General features: G+C 48.0%; 13 protein-coding genes across 13 annotated transcripts; 9 read left to right on the forward strand and 4 right to left on the reverse strand.

Moving 5' to 3' along the window:
• Nucleotides 1–115: 115 nt before the first annotated feature.
• ASPWEDRAFT_40215 (phosphatidate cytidylyltransferase) lies at nucleotides 116–2115 on the reverse strand. The gene is made up of 2 exons (XM_040835269.1): nucleotides 1878–2115; nucleotides 116–1785 (listed from the first exon to the last, which is right to left on the reverse strand). Exons 1-2 carry the CDS (start codon nucleotides 1890–1892, stop codon nucleotides 268–270), a joined length of 1533 nt encoding a protein of 510 aa, XP_040688752.1. The 5' UTR covers nucleotides 1893–2115; the 3' UTR covers nucleotides 116–267.
• A 279-nt stretch (nucleotides 2116–2394) lies between these two features.
• ASPWEDRAFT_110525 (baculoviral IAP repeat-containing protein) lies at nucleotides 2395–5116 on the forward strand (the record flags this gene model as incomplete). The annotated part of the gene is made up of 4 exons (XM_040828183.1): nucleotides 2395–2532; nucleotides 2599–2895; nucleotides 2952–3061; nucleotides 3115–5116. The coding sequence occupies 4 exons, from the start codon at nucleotides 2395–2397 to the stop codon at nucleotides 5114–5116; spliced, it is 2547 nt and encodes an 848-aa protein (XP_040688753.1).
• A 221-nt stretch (nucleotides 5117–5337) lies between these two features.
• On the reverse strand, nucleotides 5338–6545 carry ASPWEDRAFT_490880 (U4/U6-U5 snRNP complex subunit SNU23). Its single transcript, XM_040837210.1, has 2 exons — nucleotides 6385–6545; nucleotides 5338–6115 (listed from the first exon to the last, which is right to left on the reverse strand). The coding sequence occupies exon 2, from the start codon at nucleotides 6090–6092 to the stop codon at nucleotides 5445–5447; it is 648 nt and encodes a 215-aa protein (XP_040688754.1). The 5' UTR covers nucleotides 6093–6115; nucleotides 6385–6545; the 3' UTR covers nucleotides 5338–5444.
• Nucleotides 6337–7337, forward strand: ASPWEDRAFT_40217 (uncharacterized protein). The gene is made up of 2 exons (XM_040835270.1): nucleotides 6337–7243; nucleotides 7315–7337. Exon 1 carries the CDS (start codon nucleotides 6733–6735, stop codon nucleotides 7141–7143), a length of 411 nt encoding a protein of 136 aa, XP_040688755.1. The 5' UTR covers nucleotides 6337–6732; the 3' UTR covers nucleotides 7144–7243; nucleotides 7315–7337.
• An 839-nt stretch (nucleotides 7338–8176) lies between these two features.
• ASPWEDRAFT_40219 (blue light-inducible protein Bli-3) lies at nucleotides 8177–9278 on the forward strand. The gene is made up of 3 exons (XM_040835271.1): nucleotides 8177–8509; nucleotides 8569–8977; nucleotides 9031–9278. The coding sequence occupies exons 1-3, from the start codon at nucleotides 8312–8314 to the stop codon at nucleotides 9051–9053; spliced, it is 630 nt and encodes a 209-aa protein (XP_040688756.1). The 5' UTR covers nucleotides 8177–8311; the 3' UTR covers nucleotides 9054–9278.
• ASPWEDRAFT_40221 (transcriptional regulator SPT3) lies at nucleotides 9182–11300 on the reverse strand. The gene is made up of 4 exons (XM_040835272.1): nucleotides 11147–11300; nucleotides 10400–10489; nucleotides 9508–10344; nucleotides 9182–9455 (listed from the first exon to the last, which is right to left on the reverse strand). Exons 1-4 carry the CDS (start codon nucleotides 11189–11191, stop codon nucleotides 9450–9452), a joined length of 978 nt encoding a protein of 325 aa, XP_040688757.1. The 5' UTR covers nucleotides 11192–11300; the 3' UTR covers nucleotides 9182–9449.
• A 181-nt stretch (nucleotides 11301–11481) lies between these two features.
• dph5 (diphthine synthase) lies at nucleotides 11482–12585 on the forward strand (the record flags this gene model as incomplete). The annotated part of the gene is made up of 3 exons (XM_040835273.1): nucleotides 11482–11616; nucleotides 11724–11848; nucleotides 11901–12585. The coding sequence occupies 3 exons, from the start codon at nucleotides 11482–11484 to the stop codon at nucleotides 12496–12498; spliced, it is 858 nt and encodes a 285-aa protein (XP_040688758.1). The 3' UTR covers nucleotides 12499–12585.
• Nucleotides 12586–12894: 309 nt separating this feature from the next.
• ASPWEDRAFT_40225 (uncharacterized protein) lies at nucleotides 12895–13927 on the forward strand. The gene is made up of 2 exons (XM_040835274.1): nucleotides 12895–13659; nucleotides 13716–13927. Exons 1-2 carry the CDS (start codon nucleotides 13093–13095, stop codon nucleotides 13776–13778), a joined length of 630 nt encoding a protein of 209 aa, XP_040688759.1. The 5' UTR covers nucleotides 12895–13092; the 3' UTR covers nucleotides 13779–13927.
• A 250-nt stretch (nucleotides 13928–14177) lies between these two features.
• Nucleotides 14178–15348, forward strand: ASPWEDRAFT_40226 (AP-2 complex subunit sigma). Its single transcript, XM_040835275.1, has 5 exons — nucleotides 14178–14292; nucleotides 14357–14396; nucleotides 14457–14486; nucleotides 14561–14791; nucleotides 14912–15348. Exons 1-5 carry the CDS (start codon nucleotides 14258–14260, stop codon nucleotides 15011–15013), a joined length of 438 nt encoding a protein of 145 aa, XP_040688760.1. The 5' UTR covers nucleotides 14178–14257; the 3' UTR covers nucleotides 15014–15348.
• A 1135-nt stretch (nucleotides 15349–16483) lies between these two features.
• On the reverse strand, nucleotides 16484–17266 carry ASPWEDRAFT_491033 (uncharacterized protein). Its single transcript, XM_040837212.1, has one exon. It carries the CDS (start codon nucleotides 17043–17045, stop codon nucleotides 16623–16625), a length of 423 nt encoding a protein of 140 aa, XP_040688761.1. The 5' UTR covers nucleotides 17046–17266; the 3' UTR covers nucleotides 16484–16622.
• Nucleotides 17267–17355: 89 nt separating this feature from the next.
• On the forward strand, nucleotides 17356–19004 carry ASPWEDRAFT_59532 (sulfotransferase family protein). The gene is made up of 3 exons (XM_040838459.1): nucleotides 17356–17793; nucleotides 17851–18023; nucleotides 18078–19004. Exons 1-3 carry the CDS (start codon nucleotides 17649–17651, stop codon nucleotides 18615–18617), a joined length of 858 nt encoding a protein of 285 aa, XP_040688762.1. The 5' UTR covers nucleotides 17356–17648; the 3' UTR covers nucleotides 18618–19004.
• Nucleotides 19005–20375: 1371 nt separating this feature from the next.
• Nucleotides 20376–23040, forward strand: ASPWEDRAFT_40230 (arylsulfotransferase family protein). The gene is made up of 4 exons (XM_040835276.1): nucleotides 20376–20715; nucleotides 20770–20898; nucleotides 20957–22493; nucleotides 22547–23040. The coding sequence occupies exons 1-4, from the start codon at nucleotides 20623–20625 to the stop codon at nucleotides 22816–22818; spliced, it is 2031 nt and encodes a 676-aa protein (XP_040688763.1). The 5' UTR covers nucleotides 20376–20622; the 3' UTR covers nucleotides 22819–23040.
• Nucleotides 23041–23938: 898 nt separating this feature from the next.
• On the forward strand, nucleotides 23939–26116 carry ASPWEDRAFT_110761 (putative MFS transporter; the record flags this gene model as incomplete). The annotated part of the gene is made up of 4 exons (XM_040828205.1): nucleotides 23939–24818; nucleotides 24876–25057; nucleotides 25107–25405; nucleotides 25456–26116. 4 exons carry the CDS (start codon nucleotides 23939–23941, stop codon nucleotides 26114–26116), a joined length of 2022 nt encoding a protein of 673 aa, XP_040688764.1.
• Nucleotides 26117–26392: the final 276 nt, after the last annotated feature.

Raw genomic sequence — 26392 nt, forward strand, 5'->3', positions numbered from 1 at the left:
CTACTTATGAGTAGTTCCATGCTGTCTGTATATATTCTTCGATTTATTTATTGTGCTAATGCATAGTAGCTGACTATGAAAATACCGTAGATAGATACATATTTACCTCATTGCCAAAAAAAAAAAAAAAAAAAAAGAACGCCCAGGTATATGCCTCAAGATGTCTAGGGAAGCTAATCTCTATTCCAGCGTCTTCTACCCAGACCCACTCATGCTTGATTCATCGCATAAACAATAGTATAGAATTTAAGTCAAGACAACCGACATCTACTCTTCCTTTGTTTTGGAAGAGGTCTCCTCGGATGAAGAAGACTGCTTGCCGGATTTATTATACTTGTCTTGCTTCTCCCGCAAATAACGCCATGTCCGTCCCACTCCAGCCATGAGAGGTGCCTTGGCAGTTTGGACCGTACTTGGCCAGCGGATCGTTTTTGTGATCGAGGTCTGTAATTCATCCCTCAGGCTCTCGTCATCTGCGATACGTTGTTCGAATGGGCCGCCCTGTCTCTTGCGGACAAGTTCGGGATCCTTGTCATTGCTTTCCTTCATCATTTTATCGAATTCCGCGCGAGGAATCCCATAGCGTGCCTGGTACTGGAAGTACAACTTCTCGCGGAATGATTCAGGCAACCGACGGACCATATTACCGCGCTTCACCGGGTCCATATCCTGGGTCAGTCGCACGTTGGCATCTGGGTCGTCGATCCAATTGTCTTGGGTGCAACGTTTGTCGTTGAATGTGACATTGGGTAGATTGTCAATAAGCGGTGCGTAGAGCCGTCGGAAATGGGCCATTTGCCCAGAGACAATATTGTTGACTTTTCGAGGATCCTCTGCCGGTAGTGCCATGCGAAGGTCACCCATATAACTCATACCGGCGATCGTACTGTACAGCTGGAATTCACTGAATTCTGCAGGGAGCAACAACAGAGCTACACGCACAGCAGATAGCAGGTTGATTTGGTTTGCCAAGCGTACCTGCGGGTGGTCTCGTAGAATCTTCACTGGTTTCTGCAGTCTCCCAGCGAGATACATGGTATCCCACTGGCTGAGGTCTTTGCATAGAGTGTCAATATTCACGACACCATACTTAATCAGCGTCCCGTTTACTGTGACATAAGGATTGAAATATACACCAGCTCCAAATCTGTCCTGCACTTGAGACACCACATAGGATCCCATAGACCCTAATCCAGAGTAGTGATCGCGGTGCTGCATCAGGTTTAATGAATGCCAATGTTGCGAGTATGACACTCCGAAGATAAAATCAATCATCTTGCCCTTGCCCTGCTGCATGGTCTGGATTGCGGCGGGGGCTGACGGGTGACACTGGCTAGAACCTGGTGCGCTGCCCACTTGGGGGAACACACCTGATCCATAGGCAAATGCATATCGAATTGGCGCCCGGAACTGCCAGAGAATTTGGCGCAATGCTTCCTTAAATTCTTGATTAATAACCATATGCTGATTGACTCCAAAATCTTTGGATGGGAGCTCCGAAAATTCGGAGATTGATAGGTTTGGATGCGCATCCCAATCCGCATCGGAGTGTTGTGTGGAGGTAGAGAACGATGCTCTGGAAGACGAAGGTAGCAAAAGCCCACTATCTGCAGACGTCAAAGGAGAATACCCTCCATTGCGCGAGAGATCGGAAGATGAGAGGCTTGAACGAGACTCGGTGGAAAGGGAGCGTAAAGAAGCTGGGACTCGGGAGCATCTCGGGAAAGGCGGGTAAACCGAGCGTAGACGCACGTAAGACCTCGGGCCAGCGTTAGAAAGAAGGGTCTTCAGAAGAATTCAATCAGTATTGAGTTGATTTTCCAAAGCCGCCGTTGGCTCAATTGGATAGGGGAAGCACAAGAATATGGTGTTCTTACAGTCACTTCTCGCATTGCTGCGGTTCGGTAAACGGGAAGGAATGAAGACCACAACAAGGGCTATAATAATAATTGGATGGATCAGGGAACGTCTGGGAACAACAGCTCAAATCATGGTTTCCAGGAGAAGAGCAATAAATCAAAAGAAGCAATGAATAATGTGACAATGCTACTGGTGAATCAAACCACACTTTATGGGCGGCATGAAGCTGAGGATCTGACGTACTTTCGGCTGACGTTCTCGGCCTTTCGAAGGTGATCGATTAGCAGGGAGTAGCGTTAGTCAGTAATATGCTGTGCCACATCTGTCCTGTGCCACACCTGCACGTGACACTGTTTCTCCGCGGCGCGCGTTTTGACGATCCACCCAAACAACGGAGTAAACAGAGCGCAACGCTTCTTGACGTTACCATTTCCTGATCACCCAGAGGAATTCGACATTGGAAATTTTCGGCCGACACCCGCGCTTATTGACTATTTGGGCCTGTTGTGCGATGACAGCTATTTTACAATAATAATGAGCAAAGACATGGAGACGTTTGCCGCCCGTTTGGCGAGCTTCGATAGGGTATTGCAACCCGAGAAACGAAGGTCGTCGACTGCAAAGTCTGCAAAGGCCATTGCCTGGCCGCATAGAAAACCGTCGCCTGCTGAGGTACTTAGGCTTCCGTTATTCGACTTGAAACGAGGACAGCAACAAATTGGCTGACTGTTATTGTAGCTGGCGCATGCAGGTTTCTTTTATAACCCTTACGAGACAAACCCCGATAATACAACATGTTTCCAGTGCAACCGAGCGCTTGATGGCTGGGAAGATGAGGATAACCCGATTACGGAGCACCTTAAGCATTCAAATGACTGCGGATGGGCTATTATGATGGACATTCAGCAGCACAGCTCAAACCCCGCCGAGATTGAAGATCCTACAGGCGACAGAATAACCCAAGCAAGACAAGCAACATTCGGTGAACAATGGCCACATGATGGAAAGAGAGGCTGGGTGTGCCAATCAGAAAAGGTAGTGTAATTGATAAGCCAATTTCTCAGATTGCATGTTAATGGCTGTTGTCGCAGATGGTCGAGGGCGGCTGGTATTTCTGCCCCAATGAGGAAAGTGATGACTTGGCCAGCTGTGCCTACTGTAAGCTGTCTCTTGATGGCTGGGAACCCAAGGATGATCCTTTGTGAGTCGGATGTTTGTTGCTCTTTCCTTTTTCAACGCAACTGACTTCTCCAGTGACGAGCACTACCGACGTTCATCCGATTGTTCGTTTTTCGTGTTCGCCCAGCCTGCTGGCAAAAAGACAAAGTCTTCCAAATCCAAGAAGGGGCGAGTCTCGAAGGCCTCTCGCCTCTCCAACCAGTCTGTCACCACTACTATTTCAGAAGCGCCTGCGCCTTCTATGGACCTCGAGGACCCAATGGACGAAAGCATCATGTCGCAGTCAACAACTAAAACCAAGGCTACCAAGAAATCGTCCAAGTCTAAAACAAAGGGTACAAAGTCCAAGAAGAATGAAGACGTGGAGACCGGCAGCCAGGTCGATGCCGAAAACATGGATTATGCGCAGCCTGAGCCTCCGAAGGCAAAGCGAACTAACAGGGGAAAGAAGAGATCGACTGATGAAATGGAGATGAGAGAACCGGATATAGTTGATTCGGAAAGCATCAATCAGCCTGAACCGCCTGCTAAAAAGAGAGCTACCAAATCCCGCAGCAGTGTTGCTCAGCAAGAACCAGATCAGCTGAACGATGAGCCCATGCCAGATGTCCAAGAGCAGGATGATACCACGCCTAAGGAGGAAGAGCCTAAAAAGAAAGGACGAACCATAAAGAAGACTTCTAAAGGTCGGAAAGTATCGGAGACCGTGCCCACATCAAAATCCACATCGAAGTCTCAGGCACCTCGTGACTCCGAATTGGATGCAACAATCGAGGCTGGCCTCGAAGAGCCTCAAGCTGAAGAACAACAGGAGGAACCTACTCGCAAACCCTCGAAGAAATCCAAGTCTACCAAGAAGGCTAAGGCAGCACCAGAAGAACCCGTTCAAGAACCGGAAAATGTAACCGAAGATGCTGAGTACGAAGGACAGTCAAGTCAGAACCTTGAGCCGAAACAAATAAAGCCCACCCATACTGAGTTGCCAACTCAGAAGTTCGAATCAGGCAAGGGCACGGAGAAGCGGAGAAGCAAAAAGAAATCAAGGGAGCAGGAAGAGGTTGCTCAACAATCTTCAGAAGTTCAGGCACCACAGGAAGTCAATGCAACCCACGGGGACAGAGCCAGTTCAGCTGGGCACCATGAATCTTTTGTCTCCGTGGAAATCAAAACAAGAGATCCGAATGAAGAGCCTGACTCCGAGGCTGCTGGTCAAGAAGCGAAGAAAAAGGTGCTTAAAAAGAAAGCCCCCCACACAGAGAAGGCCAAGAAGTCAAAGAAATCAGATAAGGGTTCTGCAGAGCGTTCCGAGTCAAGTGGAGGTTTCGCCGAAAAGGTTGACGCAGGACGCAGCTCCCAGGGACAAAAGCCTGTTGAGGTTGAAACCGATTTGCCCGAGTCCCAAGCGCAAGAGACCGTGGAGAAAGATGTTGAGCAAAAGCCTGCCCGTCGCAGGTCATCGGGAGTTCCTCCAAAGACAACCGAACGGTACAGCGACATCTCTCAAGATAAGCAATTTGCACAATCGTTTACGGGGTCGCGGAGCTCCAATGTCAATGCCACACCCAATGATAGCAACAAAACGGATAGACAAACGAGCGACGCCGTGTCGCCTCTTCCTTCGCCTTCGAAGAGCACACCATCTCTGTCGCCTCAGTCGTCAGATGCTGAGAATCAACCTCCTTCCACAAAGCATTTTGTGTCAAGGACTCCTGTGCTATCTCCGTCCAAGCAACAGACAGGTCGAGTTCCTCTAGCACCCAGCACACCCTCGCCTTCAAAGCGCAATGCGAACGCCGGGGGCCTAAAAACATCTCACCCATGGATTCCCACCGATATTGAAGAGGTTCTCTTCGCCGGGGCCAGCGACAAGGAAAATGTTGATCTCGGTATAACTCAAAATACAAAGGGGGCTTTGAGTAGCCCAGAGAAGAAGATGACCGTTGAAGAATGGATTTTATGGAATGCAAAGAATGGAGAAGAAAGACTGAAGCGAGAATGCGAGCGCTTGGTCGGTCAATTTGAGAAAGAAGGTGGAAGGGCCATGCGCGTATTGGAAGGAATTGAATGCATTGATTGATTGATTGATTGATTATTACAGGGATTTGGTTTTTAATTAGCAGGACGGAATGGAAAGGAAACGGGGATTGGCGTTTTATGTATAATCATCTATTTTGGTATTCGTTGGTACAATATTTGGAAGCAATTTTATGGTCAAATGTCATTGCGGTATATGAACGCCATCTCCCATTCTGAGCCTCGAGGCAACTCATTCAAAACGTACCGGTAGAAATCAAACGCCATGGGTATATACTGTGCCTCTTGTTTTTTTGATGAAAGCACCTTTCCGTATTCCACCAGCCTGCCTTTGTTGATACAAGTAAAGAAAAAATCCAAAAACGCCCTTTTTATGCGATGATACCCAGTCGTCCTTCCCAGCTGTCTTCCTCCTGCTTGATGCCGTTCTCTCCACCCTTGCGCCGCTTTTCGTTCCTCTTTCTCCTCTTCTCCTCCCTTTCTTTGGCCTCCTGTTCTTCTCTTTCCTTTAGCCTTGTGCCCAGATCCAGCTGCCACACACGTTTATCTTCTGCCTCTCTGACTCGCTTCTGATGAGCCAGCATCCGCAGTCGCAAACGCACGTCTTCGACAGTGGCACGTACAACCTCTCCGCTCTGCCCGGTAGCAATCAAATGCTGTTTGCTATTCAAATGCTCCACCAACTGCAAGTTATCCTTGAAAGTAAGATCGCAGTCGGAACAGTAGAATCCAGCACCCCGACCTCGCTTTCCCACTGCCGATCCCGAGGGCACGATGGTGGTCTTGCCCACCATGGACGCAACATCGAGCCGCTGTGATCGATTCGTGGTCGCATCAAGACTGCCGTAGTCTACTGGCGCGTGCCATTTCTTGCCTAGAAGCTTTGCCTCATAGCGGGCCTTTGATTCCTCTTTGCGCTTGGCTTCATCGTCGGCGGCTTTTTTGGCGTATTCTTCTTTGTCCCAGGTTTTGCGGAAGGATGTGTCGGAGGCCGGGGCGGCGGTTTGTTTGTTGGACATGATGAGGGTAGGCGTGGATGTGTCTGGCGAAGGTGATTAAATAGTAAATCTGGGTAATAGATATAAGGTAGGGTGAAGTTCAAGGGTATATTTTGGTTGACTCAACCAGGTTGGGTAGTTGAAGATGTTTTGTTGAAGATAATGTGATGCGAAAGAGTGGCGGAGAGGGAGAGAAGCAGTTGGTCCGTGCGGTGGCCTCAAAGGCGACAGCTTCATCTCACGATCAACAAATTGTCTGCTATCCTTATCGATTCTTCCGGATCAGTTTCATCCCGTTTTGTGTCTTTCCTACCTGGTCTGGTTACATCATGCTTGTCGAATTCGCTCTGGAAGGGTTTCTTTAACCGTTTCCGTCATCGAAGCTGTACAATGTCGATCACGGACTTCGTCCTCGTATCCGGATAGGCAACAATCCTCTGGAAATAATATCCCTTGAAATGACTATCTGACATCTGGCTTCATTCTACGATGGTCATGTTGGCTTGGAGCTTGTCTCAAATGTCTCAGGCAACAATTTTCTTGCTATCCTTGGGATACTGTCTTAAATAATTGCGGGTTTCTCGAGCCCTAGATCTGAGGCTCAAGAAATATATTCATCTTTCTCGATTCTTTCATCCACATCGTTGATTCTTGATTCATGATGGACCGCAGGCATACTCTCATGGGCTTGCCCACAGAACTGCATATTCATATCGCCTCGTATCTCTCCTATCCCGATGCCCTAGCTCTCAAACACACTTGCCGGCATTTCTTCTGCTTTGTCTACACAGGAGTTCATCTCAAGGTCGACTGGCTGGTGGAACGTTTCGAACGAAAGTTGGAATGTCCGATGGAAAAGTGTTCTTTCCGAACTGACGAGTCGTTCTGCAACGAAAGGGTTCGAGGGATCATGGAACGAAGGCGACGACATGCTGAGTGTCGACGAGTCGCTGGCGGCTGTTTGGTCGTCGAGGGAAGAACCTGTCAGAGGGATATGGTGCCGACTTGGTTGAAGAGACAGGGTCGGATAGCACTGGCGAGGAACCTGGGATATGAAGGTTCGTTTGAGTGAGACAGTTTACTTTGCTGCTCTGACTGGCCTTCTGTTTTGCAGTCTTCATTATCGGGCTTATTTTCCTCTCCATTAGCTTGGTGTGGAGTCTTTCTACAAGGTGAGAAGATAATCCGACTTGGGGGGATCTTTAGATTATCTATAATTTGGGCTCTTTCTGAACTCCTACAGGCTTCTGCTCAGCGAAAACCGATTCCAAGGATACTATCAGATGGGTCATAAAACAGTCGTCTCAGGTTGACTTCATTCCAAACACATCTATACTCCTATACTTCCAAACAGTATATCCTTCGCCTGGAAATACGAAAACCACCTGTGAAAAGTGCAGTCGTTAGCTCACTTCTGTCTATATTTGGCAGTTACAACCGACCTAGAAAGAATACCGCCTCGGTAGGGTCTCTCCTCCCACGGGTACATTGCATAGGAGTGATTTTTTTTTTATCTCTTGTGGAAAAATGCTGCTTCGAGGAAATCTCTCACCAATATTGTACGGAAATTCATTGAATACATCAAGAGGCAAAAAAAGAACATTCTTGATTGTGGATGAATCCCTTGAGTTGGCTGTCGGTGGATGTAACGTCAACTCAAGCAATGTCTCAGGCTGTTATCAAGCAGAACCCAAAGGCTACATCTAAAGCATTCTCATGATTCTTTGGGTGGCATTGGATTCTTTGTGTAAGCATAGATTAAGATGGCATGCGTAAAACGCTGGCTGCTTAATATTTCTGATTTACAGTCCCTTTTCACAACTCCAATGGGAAATATATATCGACTACTACATCATAACTTCTATTTTAAAACCAAACATCATTAAACTGAATAGAATTGAATGACATCAATCATAATAAATAGTTCTAGTACATATCTTACATACCAATGAATTTCGATGTCGATGATTGCGGAAATCTGGTTGATATCGCCGTTTGACGTCACAGCTACGCCAGACTTGACGTGCTGCTTCACATCATAGTTAGAAACCATTGAAACTTGTATTGTCTGTTCCCAGTTTTGGAGTGTTTTCATATGATTTGGAGATTTGTTGGTTGGGTATTTATTGCAGCTTTTGTCTGGATTTACGAATAGTACTACATTTCATATATCGATCATCAATATTCTATTCTGATATCAATATCTTGAGCATCTTCTCTTCAAATCAACAATATACAAAATGTCCGCTACAATCAACACCAGCGTGGGAAACCAGCCCGTCGATCCATACAGATCCAAGAGTGTCGAGGATCCGCCTCTGCCAAAGAAAGTCGAGGACCTGTCCAAACTCATCTCAGATATCAAACTTGGCATGTTGACAACCAAGTCATCCTCTGGTGACGACCTGGTTTCACGATGCATGGCACTGGCAGATAAGGTATACACAATCTCCAAGAACGATGAGGCCCCAATATCTAGTCTAACTGACGATACCAGGAAAACGGCGGCATCGACCTCATTTTCCACACAAACCTCTTCTCCGGAAAAACGATGGACTTGACCATCCACCCCCAAGAAACAAACATGTCCTTCCTCGACCCCATCACCGGCGCGTGGGCGTCTATCTCCGGCACTGCCTCCATCGTCGCAGACCAAGAGACCGTCAGGAAATACTATACTCCCATGTTGAAGACTTGGCTTGGAGATCTGGGTGACGGCGTGCATGACGGTGGACCAACAGACCCCCGGATAGGAGTGATTAGGCTTGAGTCCAAGTTGGTGACTTATGATGTTGTGCGACAGGGTGTGTTTGGGAGGGCTGTGGAAACGGTCAAGAGTGCGGCTCAGGGCAATGTGCCGTTGGTGAACAGTATTCGGGAGTTGTCTCAGGAGGAGTTGGCTGAATGTGAGTCTTTATTTCTTTTCGTGATGTTGGTTGATTGTGCTGACTTGTTCAAGGGCGTCGAACACACAAGGCCTAAAATGACCATACAGTGCATCTTGCAATGGGGTTAATGAGTTCACGAATCTAGGGTGTTAAACCAAATTCCGTGGTAATTTGTATAGCTATACTCTAATGACACATTAGGAAGACCTACAAGTTAATCATTCCGGGATATTGAATATGAAAAACATTTATTAACAGCCCAATGTTGGTAACCATGTATTTGTACACATAAAAAGCAGAGGAATAGTAAAACGGGTAATCATCTCTGCTGATAGAATCAATTCGATATCGTACGTTCATCCATTCCATGGGTATCTGTGAATATCATCCAAACTCCTTTTGCTCTAAAGAAACAAAGCCAAGCGCCGAAGACCCAAAATTTCACCGAAAAAGTGGTAGCGGTCAACAGGATGCCAGACCAACGCCCGAATCAAATCTAGAAAACACATTAGTAGAAGACCGGATGATTGGGATCGGCATAGACCTACCAGCCTCAGAGGAGTGCGCGGGGGAAGGCGTCCGTTGTGAAGGAGCATTGCAATGTTCTTGTTGGGAGTCGCCTGCAGTTTGCGATACGCCTCACGAATGTGCTTCGGCTCCACGGGAGTGCGCCCTTCCTCGGGAGGGTCAAACAGTCCAGTCTCCCTCTTGCGCTTCTTCATGTGTTCGCCGGTTCCATTTTCGGTGCCTCCGCGGCGGTTCTTTTCCCGTTCCTCCCGTTCCTTGACCTTGAGAGCCTCCTCGGTCAGAGTCTGGACGATTTCAAAAGTGAGGAATCCAAGAATATCAACGATATCGTCATTGGGCTTCGATTCCGTCACTATACCAAACCCAGCCCACTCTCGGAAACGCTTGCTTTTGCGGTAGGTGAACGATGCCTGGCGACATTCAGACCAAAACACGTATTCCTCCTTGGTCATATGCTTCGTCCGCTCATCGGCAGCTGCGAGACGCTGGAGGGTGGCATAGTTCTGTTCTTCTTCTTCCTCGTCCTCCTCGTCGTCTCTTTCAGGGACCTGAACCGAGTAAAAGCTATTCACATCCCAAGCAAGACCGACCTTGGCTCTCTTGTTTTTTGGTTTTGCTGCAACATCTTGGGGTCCTGCAACACCACCAGCAATCGGATCATCCGCGCCTGCAAAATCAGCCGCATCGCCGCCGCCTTTGTCGTCTGAGTCTTTGACGTTCTTGCGGACATCTTTCCAAGAAAGGAATGTCTTGAGACGTGAAACTTTGGCCTTGTCATGACGGATCAGAAAGATGAGATCATCAGTTGAAATAGAGCGAACACCTCGTCGGGTAGCTAGTGCTGTGCTTCGAGTAAGCTGTGTCAAGTCAGCCTATTGGAAGTACAAAATCGCGGGAACTTAGGGGTACAACAATTTCGATAACCTGCTGGCGCACGATTTCCTCAATCAAGCTGGTAGTTTCGATGGATGGCTCGGCAGTCTCTCCAGAGACGAACATCATCTGGTGCAAGAGGTGAGTAAGTGTGATTCGAAACATTTGCAGAGTTTCAATCGCTGAAGCCTGATCAACACTTTCATCCTGAGAAGTCAAAGTCCTCGTCTGCTGCGGGTTTGGGGAAGCTGGGCCTTCTGAGATTGTACTCTCTGAAGATGCGTCAAGCGAGTTTGGAAAAGACTGCTCAAACTCCGATTCCTCAGAGACCAGCCGCCCACTTGCGCCTCGTCGCTCAGGTTGCATCGACATTTCAGGATATAGTATTGATCAAGCCATAAAGGAAACGGAATAATCTAGTGTATCAACAGGGAAAAGGGCGTGGACAGGTAGGTGGTAGAGGGGAGGGGCAAGTGAAGGACATAAACAGACTGGTGCTGTGGGAAGACACAAATATTCAAGAGCAACAGTTTCAATATCATTTCAGGCCAGCAGAAGAAGCAATCTGAGAATAATATTTGTCGATGAGAGACCTCCCCCATTTATGCCATAAAACATCATGTCGCAAACCAGTATAAAGCGCATAACACGCCAAACAACCAAAACAACATAAAGAGAACAAGCAAATCGATGATGATAATTTAAAAAAAGGCAAAGAATTCGCATGATTTTCCAATTGTACCAGATTGTACCAGACACTGGTATAAAATGATAGATAAAGCTTACCTGCTGGATCTCCTGCCGGTACTTTGGGGTACGATCGCTCGCCATTTTTGTGAAATCAAGAAGAGATACCAAGCATGATTCACAGAAATGATATCTTCAGTAAAGCAGAGCTCAGAGCTCAAAGAAGTCTCTGCTTTGGAGAAATCGCAGGTTCACTGCATCTAATAGAGAGCATGTCGCAAGTCCAAGGGAGATGCTTTGGCGATCACATGTTCGGATCCCAGGTTTCTCCAGCTCCGGTCCTCCGCCGCCGCGTTTGGCGGGGTGATGAAGGAACTTTTTGGCGGCATCTACGCAACTTCAATTGATATACAGATTGTCGCAAAAGGGTCACAATGTTGTACCTCGTGGGACTCGGCTTGGCCGACGAAACTGACATTACTGTCAAGGGTCTGGAGATTGTCAAAAAGGCGGAAAGAGTCTACCTTGAGGCATACACCAGTATTCTACTTGTGGATAAAGAGAAGCTAGTGAGTGTATCCAAAATGGAATTCCGTTCTGCTGCCTAGATTTATTCCTCTCTTGCGCTGATGTTTCTGGATATCTTGGGCTAACAGATGTGATGGTTCATCAGTAGGAAGCTTTCTATGGACGTCCTGTTATCGTAGCAGACAGAGAACTAGTCGAAAGCGGCAGCGATGATATCCTCGCAGGAGCCGACAAGACCGATGTGGCCTTCCTAGTGGTTGGCGATCCATTTGGGTAGGTGATATTCTCTCTCGGACCTTCGATCATGATTCTCATACCATTCCAGCGCCACCACCCACACCGATTTAGTCCTTCGAGCCCGCGAGTTGGGCATCGAGTCCAGGGTCATTCCAAACGCATCGATCATGTCCGGTATTGGTTGCACGGGTCTGCAGCTTTACAACTTCGGACAGACTGTGAGCATGGTATTCTTCACTGAAAACTGGAAACCATCGTCCTACTACGACCGAGTTAAGGAAAACGTGCAGCTGGGCCTCCATACATTGGTGCTTGTGGATATCAAGGTCAAGGAGCCATCGTGGGAAAACCTAGCAAGAGGCCGGATGATCTACGAGCCCCCAAGATACATGACGGTCGCACAGTGTGCCAGTCAGATGCTGGAGACCGAGGAGGAGCGAAAGGAGGGTGCCTTCGGACCCGACAGCCTTGCCGTTGGAGCTGCAAGAGTTGGAGCTGCCGATCAGAAATTGGTTGCAGGAACCTTGAAGGAACTGACAGACGTGGATATGGGACCACCGCTCCACAGTCTGGTGCTGCTTGGAAGAAAGACGCACGACTTGGAGAGAGACTACATTAGACAGTTTGCGGTGGACACAGCAACTTTTGATGCCCAGTGGGCAAAAGGTTACGGGGCCAGCTCATAAGCACAAGACCCCTTGCTTCTATGAGTACAAAATGTGCATATAGCATTTCATGCCAATATTTATGATAAAACGAAGAAAAGTTCTGATCATTGTGTCTTCATCCACGTATATATAATCGCTAGTTACACTGGCTCCACAGAATTGACTTCCCCGGTCGTCCATAAAATCTCAAGCCTTCAGAGCACCCCATGTCTCTACAGGCATTTCTCTGCATTGAATTTCAAAATAAGTTTTGAGAAAAAGCAAAAATTCGACACAAAAGGCGTTATTGAGGGTCATCTGTTTCACGAGTGACTAATTATGCACAAAGTGCTATCTAAGTCGCTTTTCGATCTGACGAGTTCGATTTAGCGTTGCCTTGGTGGAATAAAATGACAGGAGAAAACGAACATCATGCAAGGTAGCACACGCTTCAATTCCGCATGCCCAACCGTGGAACATCATGGGCCTTGTGTTGTCTCCTAGATAACATGAAAGTGCGCACCAAGTCATCAGGGCTATTGCACCTTCGCTTCTTCAGCTAAACCTCAAGGGCACATCAAACGCAATCGGTTCATCGTTTCCGCATTTCGCCACCCTTCGTATCGTATCGCAATGCCTGTTTACGTGCTCCACGGTTTCCGGTGGCCACGCGCTGGCTTCACCGGCATTCGAGTTTATGTCGTTCTCCATAATCTGGAAGATGCTACGGCCGAGTATCTCCAGCAGCCGCTCACGTCTCGCTTGATTCTCGACTCGTTGAAACGCGGCAAGCCGAATCTCATGCCCAATCTTCCAGACCTGCAGCTTATCGAGGCGTACGACCCCGAGGATACCACCAGCAACACCGCTGTCAGCCAGCCTTTTGCCTATGTCGCTGCTAAAGTGATTACAATCCCCGATCCCGGTGCCCCCGGGGCTGGTCTCAGTTGGAATCTTGAAGATCTTGTGAAGGATCCGGGGCTACCCTCTGCGACGACAGAAGCGTTGGAGGGACTGCGGGATGAATTGGCTCCTGGCGAGAAGATAGGCTGGTGGGTTGTTTACAATGGGGATCCAGAGAGATATTTTCCAGAGACGGACGAGGAGGACGATGACGAGAGCATGGAATACGAGGATGAGGAAGATGCTAGTAGCATCGAGGAACAACCACAGCCAACGACGGTTCCAGAGAAACAATCGGTAAGACTGCTGCTTGACAATTTGTCGTTGATTGCGATAGCTAAACGATCATCTAGACCCGATTCCCTGGAAAATTGACCAGACTTTTTGGCAAGAGGAGCAATACTACTACTGCGTGATAACCTGTCTCTTGCAAGTGCGATCGTGCCATCGCACAACCCGACTCTAATCCCTAGAAAACTCACGTACACGATTGTGATTCACAGGATTTGTTTTTCCCTCTTATTTCCATCTCACGAATCTTACGCTATTTGATTATTTATCTCACAACAGTTGTATCCATACTCAATAATATCTGTTACACTCCTTGCAACAAGTACTATAGCTACTATATTTCGGATCTAATATCAAACTTAATCCAAACAATACCATTCATCCACAATCGTAGCATTCCTCGTTGTCCACAACACTTAAGTCGGTGTGCCATCAAAGACACCGTAAGAGGGCGGTAAATCATGGCAGTATAGACTATGGAGTCGAGATAGCGGGCTGTCGCGGAGAAGCACCCCAGTCGAACCGTTGAAAGCTGCAGATACCACGAGAGTCGACGCCACGTTTCCGGATTTGCAAAAAACTCGCTGGGATTATTTTGGGCGGGATGGTTCTTTCATTTATCATTGTTCAGAATCGCCAGTGCGTTTGGAGTTCCTTGACGGTTATTTCTTGAATTGTTCGACGATCGCTAATGGACGGACAGGGGCAAGACGCGCCTGGCGAAATGGTATTCCCCTTACAGTGTGCGTATACAAAGAGACCCTACTGCTGCAATTGTTCATTAGCTAATCGTTCATGTGCAGGATGAGGAGAAAATAAAGCTCAAAGGCGAGGTTCGTGTTGTCTCGTGATAACCAACACCAACCCCTCATGACGTCCAACCCGTTAACGATTGTTTATGGCTCAGGTCCACCGCCTTGTCGCGCCGAGAGATCAGAAATACCAGTCGAACTTTGTCGAGTTTAAACGGAGTACGAAGATTGTGTATCGGAGATATGCCGGGCTATTCTTCTGCGTCTGCGTGGATGCAAACGATAATGAGTTAGCGTATTTGGAGGCTATACATTTCTTCGTCGAGGTGCTGGATCAATTCTTCGGGAATGTGTGCGAGCTGGACTTGGTGTTCAATTTCTACAAGGTGCGTTTGGTTGCGATTTCAGGGGGAGGGGTCTACGTTGGACTGTCTTGGGAACTGGGAACAGACGACATCAAACAGTGACACATTGGGAAAATATGCTGACACGGTCTTTCCGTCCAGGTCTACGCTATATTAGACGAAGTGTTCCTCGCGGGCGAGATTGAGGAAACCAGCAAACAGGTCGTGCTTACACGGTTGGAGCATTTGGACAAGTTGGAGTGAGAGACAAGCAAACAGATGGATTGTTTCGCATATGGGCTTGGGATTATTTGAACTTCTCTTGCCAAGGGTTTTGCATCCGAGTTACACTGTCATTGCATGGAGTTATGGGGTTTGCGATATGATTTGATATCATTATTTATATCACTGTATGTACGTCATACGGTATGGGGGCGCTTTAGGATCTTACCATCTTACCATCTGTTATTCTGCCTAGAGATGGCTGTATTTAATCCAGATCATTAATATATAGAAGCTCCATTGGAGTCTTGGAAGTACGTCAGGAGATGCGTCATGGCATTCAGATGCCACTTTTCCCTTGTCTCTAGCTATCCGGATTGGGCGAACAACAACCGAAACGACTGCCGGAGGTGGGACAAGACATGGTCAGTCGTATCCAACTGGACCCCAACACGAACAGGCCAACATTCATTTAAGCTCAAATAAGAACCAGATCGTAAGGCATAGTTTCCAGGAATGTCTCACTTTGTTCACATTCATGGGGTGGGATGGGTGGACTCAAAGCGGACATAGTTGAGGTGAGGTGATCAAGGTCAGCGATTGCGAAAATGATCGTGATTATCTTGGCAATATACATTTAAACAGAACGAGTCGCTCCCTGCTGGATTCTTTTCGACTTTTTGCTCTCTGAGGATTCCAGCAATGCTATCTTTTTATTCTACATTTTATTTACATGTTTGATGCATGTTTGTGCTCTGACAAACCCAGATATCTTCCCATACACACAGAGTATCACCAACAACAAACTGCTATCAAAGATGAAACTGCTTATCTCTCAGACCACTTACTCCAATTCCAGACCCGTTTCAAGTGAGGAAATCTCAACGATGAAGATAGCATAATGCATATCATGACTATCATCTCACCAGTTTACACATGTCAATACTAAATACAAGGAGGGCCTTGTGTCCTCACCGAATACATTGAAGATCTTCAAGTTCCATACCAGGAACGGAGATGCGCCGTTTTCTTTTTCGAACAAAGTCACAAAAAAGGTCTTCAGTTTCGGATAACCTGCATAGCAGGGAAGGGAAACGAGACGAGACGGGCCTTGAAATTGATGATCATCATGGAGATTGCGAGAATTTCGAGAACGGTTGCTGTACTACGCCCTGTCATTACCTGCCGTCTCGTCGCCCTACGGCTGCACCAGCCACCGAGTACCTGGCAGACACACCCACTGTTGATCAACGACAGCACAGTTACCAGACTGAGCAAAAAACGAGGTTGAAGCGAAGACGATCACCCCCCACCCCGGCCACCGTTGGGGGAAAGAGAAGATTATTGATCCTTTGTGTGGGACTCTTGGCACATTGGCAAGGCCAAGTCTTGTAGGGAGAGGCCGTGGTCATTGGCGGGAGCGGAGCCCTGGGAGAGTGTTGGACTCTTGGGGGGAGACAAAACTTGGAAGTGGGCAGAATTGGCCCGTTTTGCCACACAGACATGATCAATGGAAGTACACGGAGTACCACGGTCGATGCTGCAATTCCAGCCCCTGAGATTACTACTGTACAGTACCTCCTGAGTGGTGTTCCAGGGATGGATGTCTATTTACTTTTTCATTTATTTACTTTTTCTTTTTCTATTGACCTTATGATTTGAATACTTCCAGATTGATTGATGGAGATACCCAAACAGGACAGACTTTCTGATGATCAGATCCAAGATCATTATTCTCAAACACCACAACGGCAGCACCAGAAGGTGGGGGACAGACACTCAACACTGTTACTTCCGGGATATGCACCTTATCAAAACACACACACGATACACATATTAACCCAAGCGAAATACAGAGCTCAGTGGGGATGAGTTTCAAGAGAGAATAAATATGATGCTCTTGTACGCGTCGTCTCCGCCACCCGCAGCCAATCAGCGCCCGGCCTCGCACGGCTCGTTTCTCCAGGCTGGAGAAGGACTGGACGTTCCATGCCTTCCATGGCTTCCGCTGCTGCTTTTGCTGCTTGTGCCTACGCGGCCGATCGCTGTCTTTGCAGACCGCGAGTCTTGGCATCTCCTCTGGCAGTGGGCGGTCATTTCGTCCGCTTCGCTTGTTCCCCCTGACTATCGTTGCTCGGGTGCGTCAGCCTGTGACGTCCTGGGAACAGGTACAGTCAGTTCCTACAGGATTACACTACTAACAGAACGTGGGCGGATATTCGCCGAATAGAATAAATAATAATAAATAGAAATAAAATAGAAAAATAAAATATTAAAAATAATTACATACAGAAAAAAAACATCCAATGCGGGTTGCCACCGCCTAGTACGTACTTCTCCATCGACTGACTCCTGCTACTTACTCCGTACGGTTAAGTAATTAGGTTATAGCGCTGGATGGATCCATGGAGACCCTTTCACTCACTCGTACGCACTTATCTTAGGTTGTCTCCATCTCGTTCTGATTCTGGAATTTATTTATCGATCTGCTCGTCTTGGATTCCTTCTTTAGTCCACTTTCTCCGTCTTTTCTTCCCCTTCTTATATCTATATCTATCTTCCGTTGTCGTGCCTGTTCTTTCTTTCTTTCTGTACTCAACGTTCTCTCTTTCTCTCTACCTATCCTTCGTTATCACTCCACTATAATACCATACAATAATCATTACTCCATATCATCATGTCGTTGATTCACTCGGATAACTTGGCTCCTCAGCCTATGACCGATGTCTTTACCAGTGATACTTGTATCGACAAGCGAAAGTGCCACCGTACAGTGCCTATGAAGGTGCTTGCTCTGGGTGTGGGAAGAACGGGAACTGCCTGTATGTTCTATGCTATGCAGACTGGATTAGGAGCTGGACTAACGGTCGACTGAATAGCCCTTCGTATTGCTCTTGAACGATTGGGATACCTGAGATGCTACCACATGATGGTTGCCAGTGTTGAGAACCCTCCGGACTGCCTCATGTGGCACGATGCTTTGAAGGCCAAATACGACGGTGTGGGAGAGTTTGGCCGTAAGGAATGGGACCAGCTGTTGGGTGACTGCCAGGTAAGAGATCCTAGATTATACTATCTAGATGGTTTATAACTGACTACGGTTCAGGCTGTTTGCGACTGGCCCGCTTGTGCTTTTGCTAAGGAGCTGATCGAGGCATACCCCAACGCCAAGGTTATCCTGTCTACTCGTGATGTCGACTCGTGGCACGCATCCGTGATGAAGACCGTCTTCTGGCGAGTCTCGGACCCCGAGCACAGCTTCGTTTCCAACTTCAGCTGGGCTGCCGGCATGTACTACCCCATGTTGAAGAAGTTCTTCGACACCTTCTTCCGCGGCGACTTCCCCAACAAGGGCAAGCAGGTCTACCTCGACCACGTTGAGGAGGTCCGCAGCCTGGTGCCTCCTGAGAGACTGCTCGAATACCAGATCGGTGACGGCTGGGGCCCGCTGTGCGAGTTCCTGGACGAGGAGGTCCCCGACACTCCTTTCCCTCGTGGAAATGACATGGCCGACTTTTTCAAGCGCTGCAGCACTCGCAACAAGCACCAGATGATGAATGCTGCCCTGCAAGCCTTTACCATGGGAGGAGCTCTCCTGGCTACCGGATTTGCCGCAACCATGGTCTTCAAGCGCTTCGTCCGCTAAGGCATATGACCCAGGCACGATTCTTCAGGGCGCTGGCGCGACTGAAGATTCCTCTTCTTCTTTCTTACTATTTTTTTTTTTTTTCTTTAATTGATTCCCAGCATGCAGAGCCAAGGCCTGTATAATTTTTCTTTCGTGTTTATGGTTGGCTATTATTCATATTTGCTGGATTTCCTGAATGTCGGTTCCATTCTTGGCAGCAACAAAAAATATCTCTGGCTGTTGGTTGGTTTGAAGTTTGTGGAGCACAGTTTTTATTACTATTTCTTGGGAAATATTGGGTCTTGTTATTTTACAGACTGTATAACATCCGAAAGCGCCCAGGCGCAAATGAGGAATGAAATGAACATACATGAATCAGATGCAGATATAGATCATATTTTTCCGTCTCTATACTTTCTGAACATTTGACATTTGTTCTCCATGTCTCAGATAATGTGCATTGATGTCTCAGCCCTGCCAATGTCTGGGCGTGCGCCATGATGCAGACGGGGCGATTCGCTAAGGAAAAGCCCAGATTAGCCAAGGATTTCGTGGCTGTGACGGGCATAATCATGCATGTTGATTACATTTATTATTTATTTCTATTATTATTTCTAATTCTATTCTTGACAGGTCTACAGATTATTCTCCTATTCTCCTAGAAAGAAAAGGAGAAATCTCCTTTAAAATCCCCTTAATCCTGATTCCTGCTTGCACTTGATCGACAAACGATGATCCCAAACTCTATGTAACGAGGTTTCTTCAGAGTGGCTGGTGGGAAAGATATCCTCCATATTATGTATTGCACACTTTACACTTGCACTAATAATGAATTCTATTCTATGAATCGAATCCCAATTTAGATAAGGATCATTTCAAGTATCGAACCTTCCATGGTAACTCTACATAACTGGGTTTGAGTGGAAAGCCCCAGCCGACTGAATCGGGTGTCGCTGTTTAGTTTACCTGTTAGTTTACCGTGACGTGGCGTGTGTATTGTATGTAACCGCAATACCCGGCTCGGAGTTATCTTCTACAAAGCACTACTGGGTGGCTCAGTCTGCATGATTATATCTATCTATCTTAATCCTGGTCCGTCGTCGTCGACTGTCGTCGTAGTTTTCCGTAGCTGGGGCCGAGACACCCACGAGTAATGTGCTGATATTGGCAGGTATACGTATACAAGAAGTCTTCTCAGCCACAGTCCAGACCATTAAAAGTGAAGCTAAAGAGTGTCAACTCCCCCTCCACAGTCACACGGACCCAACATTACGAAGCTTGGTTGTGGTCTAACTACCCGCCAATCTTCAGCCACCAAGTCTGGAGATCTGGTTGTTCTTTTTTGCTCTTTGATTGTCTTGTGAGCTTATCTTTGGAATATTTTAATCTTATACAGATACGTATTATATGCATATGGATATTTTTACTTGTATACTTTATTCAATTATTGGAATTCTTCATCGTCGATGCTTTTTTAGGACCCGCATGACATGCCTGGGAACCAATCAGCGTTGCGAGCAGCCTTTGTTTCCAATTATTTTCTCCATCTGGTCCACCGAAACCAATACAGGACTGGATAATTAGCCTGCGACTGCGTCGTAACCAGGAGAATACTAGAGCAGCAGCCTAAGAAGTAGAGCAAAAAGAAAAAGAAAAGAAAAGAAAGAAGAAAGAGGAGAAGAGGAGAGAAATAGGCATAAGAGAGATTAGAGTGTACTATGTATGGTAGAGTTGGCGGATCTGTTCTTCTTCATCTTCCACCCACCCCTGGTGTTTGCTGATCATCGCCTCTTCGCAATCCTTCTCTCCTTACCGTCATATTAGCTTCATCCTGCGCAAGTCGCAGTCGTCCATTGTTGTTCTTTTTTCTTTTCTTTCTTCTTGCATTTCTTTCGTTTGGATACTGTCCTGCTTATACTTACTCTGGTTATACTTATTCTTTCTTGGTTAGTGATGTAAAGCATCCATGATTTTCTTGACTTCCGTTTCTTCGTCGTCGGCTTCGGCGACGATCCTCTCCCGCATGACATCTTGCCTGTTGCTTTTTGTCCTATGCCTCACCCATGTGCTTGCTCTTGGTGAGGAAGTTGGTGAGGTTACTTCTCAATTTAAATCGGTATGACTCTATTCTTTCTCACGCTCTGCTTTGTCAGCTCTAACCATTCTCTAGAGACCCGATCTGTACCCCCCGGTCTTCACTTTGGAGCTCAGCATCCCCGAACGTCTCAGCCCCGGCTATATCTTCGTCGGCCCGTATGAAGCTGCCAATTCGGGCCCGTATATATATGATACTCGAGGGGTAGGATTTAGGATTCCTTCTTCTTTTCGATTGGAATGAACCCGGCTGATTGATATAGAATCTAGTATGGAGTGGATGGGGAGTCGCGGGCCCCGGCAATTCCCACGGGATGCACGTATGCCAGTATAAAGGAAAAGACCACCTTTGTTTCTTCCAAGGGACTCAGCAAAAGGGATACTGCAGGGGTCATGGAATTATTATGGATAACGAGTACCGCATTGTGCGCTCTGTGCAGGCGGGTGGCGGAATGGCGGCCGGCGACATGCACGAGTTCCTGCTCATCAACGACGGCAAGACGGCCCTGATGACCGTTTACCAGCAGCGGCAGTTTGACATGAGTGCGTGGAATATCAAGTCCGGGGTGGGGTGGTTGATGGAGAGTATCTTCCAGGAAGTGGATGTGGAGACGAACGAGGTTCTGTTTGAATGGAGGTCGCTGGACCATGTCGACCCGTCTGATAGTTATACGCTGCCCGATTCTACGGATACGTCGGGGAATGGGCTGGAACCGCGCTCGCCGTGGGATTACTTCCATATCAATTCGATTGATAAGAATGCGGACGGGGACTATCTGATTTCGTCTCGGCATACGTGTGCGATCTACAAGATCTCGGGCAAGAATGGGTCGGTGCTGTGGAAGTTGCATGGGGCGCGTCCGACGTTCAAGAATATCAATTTTAGTTTCTCGCAGCAGCACGATGCGCGGTGGCTGTTTGAGAACTCGACTCATACCCTGTTGTCGTTGTATAACAATGGCGACAATGGTTTCAACCATACCCATACTTATTCATCCGGGATGATCATCCTCATCGACCATCGAGTCAAGACGGCCACACAGCTTCGGGATTATATACCGCCAGGCAAGAGTGTTCTCAGCGCGAGTCAGGGAAATATGCAGATGCTGCCGAATCGCAATGTGTTCATGGGCTGGGGCAACAATCCATATGTGTCGGAGCATGACGAGGCAGGTAATCTACTGTTCTGGGGCTACGTGACCAAATCTCAGATCATGAACTACCGAGCACAAAAGTTTGAATGGGAGGGTAATCCAACAGATTTACCGGCCTTGTGGACATATTCGAAATCAACCGCGACCTTTTCCCCAACGACCTTTTATGTCAGCTGGAACGGCGCAACGCGCGTCAAGTACTGGCGATTCTACGGTGCCATGAACATCACAGGACCCTATACCCTCCTCGACGAAGTCGAGAAGATCGGATTCGAGACCGTCTACACCAACGTCAACTATTACCCCTGGGGCCATGCGGAAGCGGTAGACGGAACAGGCAAGGTCCTCAGCAAGTCGCGGAACAAATTCACCTTTGTACCATCGCCAGAACTGCAGGGCTTCTGCCAGGAAGAAGACTGCAGAAATCCAGTCGGATACGGAATCCCTGGAGATTTCCACATGCAGCCTGAAGCTCCCGTGCAGAGACCAATTATCCCCCCCATGGGCATCAATACCGTGCCCTGGGTGGACCCCGAACATCCCGAGAATCACTACGACGGGAAGCAATCGCAATTAAAAGAAGAGGAAGAGAAGGAGAAGGCAAAGGAGAAGGAAAAAGAGATCGACTATATCCAAATTCTATATGGTAAGCTTTTCTTCCAACCGTGCCCGTTGACACATGCTAACTAACCGGATCAGATAATGCGGAATGGGGGATCGTCGCATTGGGGGGCATTATCTTGGCTCTTGGGGTATATCTCATGTACCGCTTGTTCCGACAGCCAAAGCATCCTCTGACACGGGTCAAAGAGCACTCGTCGACCGATACACTGGATGAGATGGAGGAGCGCAAGCCGATAGACAGGTCGGCGAGACTGTCATGGTGGCATTGGCGACGATGGGTGGAGGATGAAGACGAGGAACCACCGCATTATTTTCCGTTGGCGGAACGGCACCAACATGATCGATAGTCATAATTCATTCTGTATTCTGTATACTGTAGATAGTTATTAATTGATAGAGCATAGCCACGTTGCTGGTATACATCGGGTTTAATGACCCAAATCGGAGAAGGGTATTTTACATAAATTACACGTCGGTTCCAGCAATACCAAAATCCTGAGATGCAGTTCTCTGTACGCGCCGAAATCAACGGAGGTCAAAGCATGATCATCAGGACATCAAAATCAAATACTCAGAATCGATAATGCGATATTTTTTCTCCCTTCCCCTCCACTTCAGCCAACGTGGTCTCTTTTTTCCCTGTTTCCTATTTCCATCGGAGAGGTTTCCATCTTCTGCCCTGAGACTGCCCATCATTGCTACTACCTTAGTCTACCTGGAGCACAGATGAAACAGTTTGTGCAGATAAACGAACATGTCCCAATATTTAGAAAACACACCTGACACAGACTAACAGCTGCCCTGGTTACGGCTGATACGGCTGATACACGGCTGTCGGTGTACTGTATTTTATGGTTAGTTTCCAGCCAGAAACGTGGGTTAACCATACATAGAAACAGCGGGAAAAGCATACGTCACAGGGAGGAACAGACTCCATCGTGGCTGCCGATGCCAAGATCTATGGGGCTTGGCTAAAGCGGCGAGTCAGGGGCCGCGGCTGGGTGGGGCGGGCGTCGCAAGCAGTGATGGCGGCTGCCGATCGGTATTTGTGACGAGGGCAGTACGGATAGATTACGCTGACAGAGTGGATGGGTTGATTGACCAGTGGGAGGAGATGAGGGCAAGTTAAGTGTCAGAGAGAGAAAACGATCATCCCACCCCTGTATTTTATCTGGAGTATTGACTGTGCTCAGTGTGTTGGACACATGGAGATGGAGATGGACTTACCTTAGGTTCACTCTGGCGGACCCTTGGATTGGTCTCTTTTTTTCTTCCTCTCTTGTGCCTCTTCTTTTTTTTTTCTTCGTTCCTTCGTTTTATCCTTTCTTTTTGCCTATTTTTATTGTTATTTTATTTTTATTCTCTTACGCCCGAATTGACGTAGCGCGTCTGACTGTGTCAACCACCAACCACACTTCTTCTTTCTCTATCTCGCCTTCTCCTCCACCTTCTCCGACTCCGCCCTCGATGCCTGCGTCACAACCCCCAGGTAGCGCCAATCTCTCAGCCAAAATCTCCGTTAAAAAGGACCGGAATGCCCGCCACACGCGGGCTACTTCTTGGTCGACCGGTTACGATCAAGGCGGCGAGCCCTCCGACTCTGCACAACCTCAACGTCGTCGTCGCGAATCCAACATTTCCCTCGCCAGCGTCTCCGAGGGTCCCGGTGGCCCTGTAGACAGCGATAACGAAGACGACAGCCTCGACGACGCCGACTCCAACATGGCGTTGAAGAACACCTCGATGGACTGGCGAGGCCATGCCCGCAGTCGCTCTCAAAGCCAGCCTCAAATTACTACTCTACAACAACACCCCGTTCAACAATCACAACAACCACCCGTTTCCTCGGTCCCTGCTCGTCCGGCCCCCGTCACTTGGATGTCGCTGCCCCGAAAACAGCAGCTGGGTCTGCTGGGTCTCTGTCGTGTCTTTGATTTCTTGCAGATCGCTTCCCTGCAGGCGTACATGTTCTACCAACTCAAGTCGTTTGATCCCGGCCTGTCCAACTCGGACGTTGCGACTCAGGCGGGTATCTTGCAGGGTGCTTTTACGGCCGCTCAGTTCGCGACGGCGATTCCCTGGGGCCGCGTGGCGGATGCCGAATGGGGTGGGCGGAGGTTCGTCCTGCTGGTCGGTTTGCTGGGGACGTCTGCTTCGTGTTTGGGTGTTGCCTTTTCGACGTCGTTCGCGCAGGCCGTGTTCTGGCGTTCGTTTGGCGGTGCTATTAACGGGACGGTGGGGATTATCCGGACCATGATTGCGGAGAATGTTAAAGAGAAGAAGTATCATTCGAGGGCGTTTTTGATTCTGCCGATTGGGTTTAATGTGGCGTCTTTGTTTGGGCCTGGTGAGTTATTGCTTTTTGTGGTGTTTTGGTTTTGTATGTTGGCTAACTAGGTTGCAGTTATGGGTGGTATGCTCTCTGACCCTGTCGCGAGTTACCCGGCATTGTTCGGTTCCAATTCTTCCTTTGGAGGCGAGTCTGGCGTGCAATGGCTTATGAGGTATCCCTATGCTTTGCCTATGCTGGCCAACGCCTTTTTCCTTACTTTCTGCGCTGTCTGCGTCTTCTTCGGTCTTGAAGAGGTATGTCACGCTTTCTTAAATCGCAGGGAATACTCGCTAATCGTTATAGACTTTGGAAGCTTGCAAGGGTAAGCCAGGTCCTGGCGCCTATGCGATGAAGCTCTTCACCCGTCTGGCCAAGACTGTCGTTCCATCTTCATCTCCGCTATATTCGAAACTTCCCTTCAACGACTACGAAGAACAGGGTCCCTTGCTTGGCCGACGAATGGACACCACCGAGAGCTTCGAGCTGGAAGAAAAGGCCAAGCCCATGCGCAGCGGTCCCCGTACTTTGTCTTTTACCAAGATCTGGACAAAGAACGTTTTGTGCACACTGTTGGCTCAGTGCTTTTTCGACTTTCAGATGGGGTATGTTTAGTCTTTACCTCCAAATGGTAATAGCCGCTAACAGATGACAGTGCCTTTAACAACCTCTGGTTGCTTTTCCTCTCCACCCCTCGATACGATGTCAACGACCCCACTAGTCCCGCTCAGAACCTGCCTTTCACTTTCACCGGAGGTCTGGGTATGTTGCCGCAAAGTGTTGGTTTCGCTACTGCCATCTTGGGTGTGATTGGCATGCTTCTCCAGTTCACCATTTATCCCTCGATCAACGGCCGTCTGGGCACCGCCAAAAGCTACCAGTATTTCCTTTCGCTTTTCCCGCTGGCGTACGCCTTTGCTCCGTACATCGCTCTCGCGCCGTCGTCTACGCCTCCTCCCGGACAGGCCAATGGCCCTTGGGTCTGGTTCTCTATCATTGTCGTCCTCTTCCTGCAGGTCACAGCCCGTACATTCACCCTTCCGACTTCGATCATCCTCTTGAACAACTGCTCTCCTCACCCGTCCGTTCTAGGAACCATTCACGGTATTGGCCAGTCCGTTTCCTCCGCCTTCCGAACCATTGGTCCTATCTTCTCCGGTGCTTGGTACGGATACGGCTTGGAAGTTGGTATGGTCGGATTCGCCTGGTGGCTGATTGCCCTGGTTTCCGTCTTCGGATGTGTTGCTGCCATCTTCGTCTACGAAGGCTCAGGCCATGAGATTCTTCTCCCGGGAGAGGAAGAAGACGAATTATAAGGTGAACCCACCATACGGACTTCAACTTTCACTCTGTCGACTTTTTTTTTTTCATTAATTCTTTCTGTACTGTACATATGGGTGACGCATGCATATTCCGGTGTCTATCAGGTTGCGCTTTATCATTGCTCATACATCTTGCTTGATTTCTATTTCCCATCTCACAGCACATACAACATGTGGGATGGATATTTGCTTTTATTTCTGATTTGATACCAACTTTGTCTTTTGTTTTTATCTATTGCTGCTGTTTCTCTTCTTGTGATATATGCTTTG

The sequence above is a fragment of the Aspergillus wentii genome (assembly GCF_001890725.1).
Source record: "Aspergillus wentii DTO 134E9 unplaced genomic scaffold ASPWEscaffold_4, whole genome shotgun sequence".
Classification (NCBI taxonomy): domain Eukaryota; kingdom Fungi; phylum Ascomycota; class Eurotiomycetes; order Eurotiales; family Aspergillaceae; genus Aspergillus; species Aspergillus wentii.